The 9,466-nt window shown below is 40.4% G+C and overlaps 1 protein-coding gene across 1 annotated transcript; it reads left to right on the top strand.

Annotated features, from left to right (window-relative positions):
- Positions 1-3,255: 3,255 nt before the first annotated feature.
- Positions 3,256-9,191, top strand: LOC136486236 (protein ZINC INDUCED FACILITATOR-LIKE 1-like). The gene is made up of 17 exons (XM_066483112.1): positions 3,256-3,522; positions 4,568-4,608; positions 4,810-4,870; positions 4,952-5,054; positions 5,175-5,277; positions 5,356-5,409; positions 5,497-5,559; positions 5,632-5,683; positions 5,767-5,840; positions 6,341-6,560; positions 7,154-7,240; positions 7,945-8,030; positions 8,114-8,221; positions 8,337-8,381; positions 8,487-8,575; positions 8,729-8,770; positions 8,851-9,191. The coding sequence occupies exons 1-17, from the start codon at positions 3,366-3,368 to the stop codon at positions 8,951-8,953; spliced, it is 1,488 nt and encodes a 495-aa protein (XP_066339209.1). The 5' UTR covers positions 3,256-3,365; the 3' UTR covers positions 8,954-9,191.
- Positions 9,192-9,466: the final 275 nt, after the last annotated feature.

Below are 9,466 nucleotides of genomic sequence, written 5' to 3'. Positions count from 1 at the left end.
TGAGTTTGTGTTAGGAATAAATTCTCATCTGGTTAAAATCGATTTGAATCGCCGTCTCTCTCGGATAGTAAGAAACTCTGACTCACACCAACATTGTAGTAATTGAATTATGGAATATGATGGTTATGATGAACATGGAATTATTACACCGGCTATGGTTACTATTGTTATGCTACTAAATGATATACCACATGTTTGACACAGGTTAGTTGCTAATCTAGAGATGAATAGTTATAATTAACTTGATCATCGAATTATAAAATGTATAGCTGAATTAGTGGCTTTTTATACAATATATTGTCAAGCGAGCTCCACTTATAAAGCCTTGCATGATCCCTTTTTATACAACATTCGAGTACTCAGGGTTTATCCCACCATGTTGCAGGTGAATTTTTCGGCCTGAGGAAGATGGTGGCTAACCACCGGTGGGCTAGGTGACTATATATTTATTTCTCATCTATATGCTTTTGTCACAGGATGTCACTTATGCTAGCAATGTATTTAGAACTTATATTAATATAATCATTGAAAGCTATGTTGTTTCCCTTAACCGGTTTTGAAACCCAAACTTGAAATATTATTTCTGCTGCAACTCTGTGTATGTGATGGGTATTTGCTTAATCACACGATCTTAGTTGTGATGTTGGTTTACCAAGGTACTTCGTGACACTCGGCGGACTACCGAGTTTATATAAGTGAAAGTATATGCGTGTCAACGTGCTAAACGGGGACAATTGTACTTAATCTTGTATAAATTGGGCGGTTCTGTCACACATGGCGGCACGACGGCGCACAGCGCACGCGGCAGCGCTTGCCATTTCGACAAGACGGTGGTTGGTGACTGGTCTCTGTCATAGGAGAAGGTGCTACAGGTCACGGAAATGCAGAAACAAACACAGGAGGGGGAAGACGGGATCTAGTGAGGGCCGGCCGTAGCAAGCTTGAGCTCGCGGCCATGGCAGGCGCGCTCGGTGCGGCGTCACGTTCCCGCGCGATGGCGGCAGTAGCAGTTAAGCCGGCTGCGGTCTTAGAAACTAGTCCCTACGGTGACGATCAAACGAGGGAGAGAGAGGTCGGAGATGCTACGGTGGTGGCTGGCCATAGGCGAGCTCGGAGCTCGGCGGCGCTCCGCGACCATGGCGGCGACAACGACGCAAAATGTGGCTTTACCTCGGCTCGGATGGTGGCACTGGAGGGTCAGGAAGGTGGAGCGGCTCACGGCAGAGCTATGGGCGAGGTGGATTGGGTGGTGGTGCTGCGTGGGCGGCGACCTTGGCCGGCGAAGCTCAGTGGCGGCGACGGCACGGTGCTCCTCCGCTTCGACGTTGTGCGAGAGCGAGAGAAAGATAGGAGAGTGCGAGTGATAGTAAGAGAGGGTGCGCGCGAGGCTTGCCCTCCCTTTGGCCTGGCAGCGCAGCCCGGCGCCAGCGTACGGCCGCCAGATGGTGCGCCTGGCCTACGCGCGGTCGGCCACCGAGACCGTTTGAAATCGGCCATCAGGCCTGATTTAGTCGACTGACAGGGCGACTTTGAGCTCCTAGATCTCCTAATCCGTGGTGATTTAGCAAAAACATCATTACTAAGAATTGTAGAGCTATAAGAGATATACAACTTTGCTTCAGAAAGTTTTGTCCAATTCACGATGGTTTTCAAACTACAATGCTCCAAAGTAGGCTACTTTGAAACTAAAAACCAGCTTTAGACAGCAAAATTTCTAAGTCCCTAAACAGCATTTGATTGCTACTTTGGAGCCGTTTTTTACTATGTTGGGCACTGAATTAGCTCATGACCCTTAAATAAAGTTTGTTCCCCATGTCAAGAACTACAACTTTTATTAAGGGTGCACTGCCATGCAAACAATCTAAGCTACTATTCAACTTTGGTCAAAATAGCATCATGTAAAAGGCATTTCAAAGTAAACCAACACTTAGAAGCAAAATTGGCCCATGTCATGAATACAAACATTGTTTTATTTACCATCCTAGATGTGTCTAAGGTGTTTTTGTGACCTCACAACCATCTTTTGCATTGGTCACACATTGTCACAAGCATATGCATGTATATAATCAACATCACATGTGATAATATGTAAGAATAAGACGAAATTCCATATGCTCATACTCATGAATGCTTGGATGATGCTTGTGCTCATGAAATACAAGTGCCAAATGCAATGCTTAACACTAGGGTGTTACAGTCGGCTCGGGTGCTAGCATCGATGGGAGGAGAACTAGCAGGGGAGAGGATAATGTTGTGTTTGCAAAACGAGAGCAGGCGAGAGGATAAGACTATGCTAAATCCATAGGAATGAAGAGGCGTGTAAATAAGCATGGTGTGGGATTTCTTTTTTATCCGTAAGGGGATGCGTTTTAATAGTGGGTAAGCCATCCGATTCTGGCTAGGGCGTTGGACGCCCTAAGCGTAGGATTCCCGATAAAGACCCAACAGTGGCATTGTAGTAATAGAGGCCTGGAGGGCCTCAGCCCTCAGGGCGCTGCAATTCTTTTAGCGGAGATGGAAAAAATAGTTATAATTATCAATTATTATATAGCAATATCGTCTTTTGGTTTCCTAAGCTATATAAACATAATATTTTTTTTTTACCAAGAGATCAAATCCCATGTAACTATTGACTCGGGGGTTATAGCTAAAGTTGAACCGAGCCTGGTTTGATTTTTGAACTCGTACCTGAAACTGAAGTTGGGCTCAACAGATGCCGGGAGGGTAGGGATCGGATTATCCAATCCCATTTAGGCTAGGCCAGTGATATTCCATTCTCAATTTACCAAACTTTTTAATTGTCTCTCGATTTACTAAACTTTTAAATTATCGGGGTCAGTTACGCCTAGATCCACCCCTGCTCGATCACGGTTAATTTTTGACGAGCTTTTGTTATTTCTCAATTAATTAAACTATCGCTGAGACGCTGACCAAACTCTATCGACGGTGACAAGGGTCAGTCATTAACAATACTAACGATCTCTGTACAGCCATTCTATATTCTATTTGCAGATGAGACAACAAGTGCAACACCACAGCGCCGCATCATCCACCATCCGTGCCAGTAAAATCCACACCATCTCTGCATCCATTCGTCGTCGCTCCCGCAAATTAAAATTCCTCAGCTGTCTGCTCCAGCTTCCAGCCATTCCTGACGTCGTAACCCGTGACGGAATCGCTTTGGCGTACGCGGGGTCACCACACCAAAAAACCAAGCCAGGCCACCAAACCATCGCAATCTCCTCCTCCATTCGCCCTCCCTCCTCGCTCGCTCCTGGCGTAGTACGTTCTTGCGTGCGTTGACTTGGCGGCTCTGCTCCTCTCCTGCTTCTCTTCTGTGAAGACGACTGAAGAGCGGCCGGCCAATGGAGGAGGAGAGCGTCACGTCGCCATTGCTGCAGGAGGAGGAGAAGGTGTACCACGAGGGATGCCCGGGCTGTGCCAACGACCGGAGGAAGGAGCTCCAGGAGGGCCTCCCGTACAAGGAGTTCTTGTATGTCTGGATCGTCTGCCTCGCGACTTGTAAGGAGTTTCTCTGTCCTCCCGGTCCCTGCATGCCCTTGTGTATGGGCTCTTGGTGTTGTATGAAAGGGCCGCTTGGTTGACATCTAAAATTTATCATGCTAAAAATTTGGCAAGCTAAAAATTAGGTAAAAATATTGTCATAATTTGGCAAGCCAAATGTGAGAGCTTCACAAGTTTTGGTAGCAAACCAAGTACTATCTAAAATCATGGCTCGCCAAATCCATGGTAAATTTTGGAAGCTAACCAGTCAGCCCCAAAGCTTCTTTTTTAGGCACCCACAACTGTCTAATTTGGTTATTTGGGGTGATCAGATATTCAGTTGTAGTACCAACAGCATAGTCCACACCGGTAGTACCAGTACAGTACTAGCTAAAAAGGCCCCTGCTTACATAAGTCAGGGGTACTTTCCTGTACATGCACAATGACATGTAGACTCATTTGTCAACATGTGGACTCATTTGTCAGGGTGTGTTTAGGTAGCCTCCTGAAAATGCTGACATTGAAAGAGTTTTATGGATACTAAGAATTATTTGGTTTTATGAATGATTCTTAGTTGTGGAAAATTATGCACAAACTCTCTACAATCTACTTAAACACCAAAATATCAATATTCATTCACTATAGAAAATATCTTAGGACACACCCAACTCATTTCAGAGGACAGAAAAAAAATGTTGCCTTTGGTAATGCATAGGGACGCACAAGCAACATCTGCATCTATAAAAGGATTTTCAGAGGCAAAGGACTAAAGAGGATTGCCTCATCCGCCTCTGAAAATATCCTAGACCATTATATTAACTAACCCTATCCCTTTAAAGAGTTTTATGGATAACTGAAAGGTGCACTGAAAGCTGCTAGAATTAGCCTTAGTGGATAAAAATAAAATTAATAAATATAGCCATAAGCACATATTGATCTAGAAGCATTATTGGGAACCCTGTATTTTATAATTCTTAACATGCACCTCATTATATTCTTTTCGCACACATATATATAATTGCATATTTAATACTTCATATTTCCCCTGCCTATAATTTGTCAGCTTTACCGGTGTCATCATTATTCCCCTTCTTGTACTTCATGGTACGTATTTCATCATGCCCTCTTACCCTAATAACTGAAGATATTTTTTTGGTTACTCAACAGTAATTGTTAACTAATATTATATAGCACTTGATCCGTAAAGATTATTCGATCCATTCATGTTCTATCATACATATATACATGCACATGTACGTGCACATATTTGAAACATTTTTGGCTAACAAGTTTGTCACTTACTAGATTAGAGACTTGCATGTTGCAAAAAGAACAGAAGACATTGGATTCTATGCTGGATTTGTGGGTTAGTCCGCACAATTGTTGTTTCTCATTTGAGATATTCTAGTATAAATGGTGTTTTGAACTTTTTTATGGATATTTTCAGGTGCTTCATTTATGCTTGGTAGATGCTTGACTTCAACTGTGTGGGGAATAGCAGCAGATCGATTTGGGAGGAAGCCAGTTGCCATACTTGGCGTTTTCTCTGTGTTAGTAAAAGGAATTGCTTCTACTACAACTATTGATTAAAGTGTTATTTTATTTATTCCCATTTTATTTTTTTCCTTTTTATACTGTGTTCCGCTAACTTAATTCTTGTTAATATTCAGGGTCGTATTCAATACTTTATTTGGGCTTAGTACTAGTTATCGGATGGCAATAGCTACAAGATTTCTCCTTGGTGCTTTAAATGGTTTGCTTGGGCCAATTAAGGTATTGTGAATTGGGATTTTGTTCCATGTGAGATGTATTGCACAACTAATATACTTATACTAATGTGTAATTTCACAGGCTTATTCTATCGAAGTTTGCAGGCCTGAACATGAAGCATTGGGAATATCACTTGTAAACACAAGACTATGCTGATGAAATCTCAACTTTTCTTGTTCTATTTATATTTTTTATTCTAAAGTTCCCTCCTTATAACTCTAGGTCGGCACAGCTTGGGGAATAGGTCTGATCATTGGGCCTGCTTTAGGAGGCTACCTTGCACTGGTACGATAGACATCCACTAATTTTAGGCTATGACAATTGGAAATGCATTGTGACCTAATTATATTATGACAGCCTGCAGAAAAATTTCCAAATGTATTTTCACCTGACTCGTTCTTCGGGAGGTATTCTTTCTTCAGTGAAGACTTTATTATATTGTGTAGTATACTTGATTTCTAGAATACTTACATTCAATAAAAACTTAACAGGTTCCGTATTTTTTGCCATGCTTATGCACCTCACTCTTTGCTACTGTTGTTCTTGTGAGCTGCATATGGATGCCGGTACGTGAGATCGCATTGGTTAGAAATATCATCTTTGGAATTAGAAATATACTTAACAATGAAGGCTATTTACTGACCTTAGTGTAGCTTACTGATCAACCTACAACTTGTACATGATGTTACAAAACAAACTTACCCATTATAGTTGCAAATGGTTTCATCCTGATTATATCCATGATCAATCACAATACAACGATCTATCAAGATTACATAGAAGAAATCTCAACTATCTTAATAGATGGTATGCCTCCTTTAAATTTCATAAAAGGTCCTAACAATTCGAATTAGACCCCTTGCAAAATAAGTAAGGATGAGAATGTCTAGAAATTTCCTTCCCTAGACCTCACATTGTGTAGAACATATCAGCACAGGCTTGCATCCGTTTCTTCTAATAAAATGTAACACATTTTAAGATATTTCATTTGTACGATGTTGGACCTTTTGTCCCTCAAATTTATTCTTCCTCATTCTATAGTAAATTATCTTGGGATTTATTTTAGGAGACATTACACAAGCACAAAGTTCACCAGAATGAAAATAAAAATGTTGAAGCTTTGGAGGCCCACCAGAGTGACTACAAAGAGAAGGATGAACAAATTGCAAGTTTGGATGACAAGAAGAGTTTATTCAAGAATTGGCCCTTTATGTCATCCTTAATTACATATTGTGTATTTTCCTTTCATGATATGGCTTATTCAGAGGTACTATTCCTCGATCTCAGTTTCTTATTGTTTTCGAGTACTGAAATGTGATGGCTAATTATGCATTCACCAAAACATGTGCTAAATGTAGAATATAATTAGTAGGCACAGATAAATATGTGTAGACTAACATGATACAGATAGAGATGGACTTAGTATAACAAAATATAATGTGTTCTTAATAGTACAATTATCTTTGGATGGTTACAACTACTGTGGATACCTGTAGTTAACTTTGGATGATTCTGCAATTAATTGAACTCTTGAACCATTTTACCTATTGTTAGACGAGGTATTTGATGTTTTCAAGCACTGATTTTTAAGTGGATAAAATATGTATTAATTGCAGCTATAAGAAACGAGTTATCTAGATGTTAGTATAACACAATTTTTAGCCTATAGAATATATGTCCTAATAAATCCTAATATGCAACCTGTACATGTCACGACCCAAGACCTTACTCAAAAAACTTGTACCCACAAGAAAATTTGACGTGTGGTGTCCAATGATAAATCTACTACATTATTACTACAAATACATGTAATAAGCAAACCTTAGATTTTTGTCAGTAGTTAAGAGTAATAATGACATAATTTGAAGTCAACTCCAAGTGTTCTCTTTATGGACTGAAAGTGATAAGAAGTTTGGTGGCCTCAGTTTATCATCTGAGGCTGTAGGTCAAGTGCTTTCAATTACAGGTAACATTTATTTTGATACTTTTTGGGGGGAATCTATTTTGATACTTTCACCAGCCTTGATAGTGTAATGTATGTACTTACCATTCTGTCAAACTTAAGTTGCTAGGAAATAATGGACCTCAACATTTTTGGCCTACCCCGCTGGGCCAGGCCCAGCCCCGAGGCCCTTGCTGGACACGGCCTGGGCAGCAGTGACCGAACCCAAAAAAAAAAAGGCAGGCCTAAAACATTTATTCCATTTAGTTTATTATCTAAACAATAACAATCAGCCCAAGCTCAGACCACAACTCCAGCCCAACAGAGCCCGTGGGACATTATTGGACATGATTTTCAGCCTTTCAGGCCAGAAAAATGTCAAGATTTTTTTTTTTTGCCTGGCCCGACTTTTGCACATGTCTATCACAGAAGCTCAAGAACAAATATGCTACCACAACATTAATATTTGTGGCTGCTCATCATCGATATAAAGTGGAAAATAACTTTAAAATTTTGCCCCAGAAGCTGGACAGAGCATTCAAAGTATTCCCTGAGTCTAGCTATCGTTTCTTTTCCTCAATGTTTTTTTTCTGGATCGGGTGTTCAACCCGTTTTTCATTAAGAGGGAGCTTTTCCTCAATGTTATTTACACCTTACTCTTTTCTATGTAACTTTATACGTGTATCAGTACTGACACATGGCAGTATTTTTGGCCCTTGCATTTCCAGGTGTCAGTCTTCTTATATATCAACTCTCTGTATATCCTCACACTAATAAAATTCTTGGACCTATCAAGACTTCTCGAGTTGCAGCTGTGAGTTAAAACTGCTAGTGTTCAGCTGCAGATATGCTCTGTCTCTTCTGCCTGCATGTCTTATGCTGTGCCTGATCTTGCAGATTCTGTGCATACTTGTTCTCTTTGGATATCCCTATATGACATATCTGTCAGGAACTGGACTATCGATCATCTTGAATATTGCATCGATCTTGAAAATTAATCTTGCTGTGAGTATTTTTCTTTTCTCCAATCACCTTGACAGATTCCATATAACTTGGAGAGCACTTAGGATCTGTATATATAATTCATGTTTATAGTTTCATCCATTATATGTTGTATCAGGCTACCATCATTTCGAGCAGTTTCATCCTTCAAAATAATGCTGTGGTATGTATGTTCCCCATAAGTTAAGATGAATTCAACACCAATCTATAAAAAGTGACTGGTGCAAATTATGTAGCTGACTGATGAACACCCAATTGATATTACTAGCCTCAAGACCAAAGAGGAGCTGCAAATGGACTGTCAGTGACAGTAATGTCCCTATTCAAGGCAATCGCCCCTGCAGTTGCAGGCACTGTGTGAGTATACTTAGTTACTAACCACTTTTGTGAGAATAAACTTTGGGTTTTTAGGACCAAATCCCTACTTCTATGTTGACTCCTAAAGCCATTGCGCCAAACCCTTCTTGGCATTTTGGGTCCTCATGACTTGTTAATTACCTACAAATGCAGGTTTTCTTGGACACAAGCACGGCAGCATGCTTTCTTCTTCCCAGGTCAGTTTTTTTTTAAGTGCTAGAGGTAATGCAATATTTTACTGTGGTGTAAACTTTCGCCTTATTCCTCCATGTACACGGTGATCAGATGGTGTTCTTTCTTCTCAATGTCATCGAGTTTCTTGGACTTATCCTCACATTCAAACCCTTCATGGCCGCACCAGAGTCCAGAGCAGTATGATAGGGATTAGTCTTTTTTTCTTCTGTTTTTTTAGTTACAGGAACATTGAATCATTCATATCGATTATGATGTATATGATTTGACGATTACCAATTAGACAAATGCTAGTTGGTGCTCGCTAAACTGGGATGTCATGTCATTTTTTTTTTTTTGAGAGGAATGTCATGTCATTATTATGTCTACCAGTTGAGCTATTAGCATGGGATCCATTACGTGGCCATGGCCATCAGCCCATCAACATACATAGAGACATTAACATAGTGGGCTGTAGAGTCGGTAGGTATCAGCAATTCGGCCCACGCCGGAGACGCAGGCAGCTGGGCTACTAACGGGCCTTCTTCGCTCGAAATTTTTTTTCGCAGTTTCCAGTCAAACGCAGGAAAGAAAGCTGTGTATTTCTCAAATAAAAAAAAAGTAAAGAAAGTTCTGTCAAAGGAGAGGAAAAATGGTATATGCATCCTTGTAACTGTTACTGTCTGTCTCTATTAATTAATCATCAATGAGTATATATAT

The sequence above is a fragment of the Miscanthus floridulus genome, chromosome 10 (assembly GCF_019320115.1).
Source record: "Miscanthus floridulus cultivar M001 chromosome 10, ASM1932011v1, whole genome shotgun sequence".
Lineage (NCBI taxonomy): Eukaryota > Viridiplantae > Streptophyta > Magnoliopsida > Poales > Poaceae > Miscanthus > Miscanthus floridulus.
Note: the sequence above shows the minus strand (reverse complement) of the source record. Positions and strands in the feature narration are given on the sequence as shown.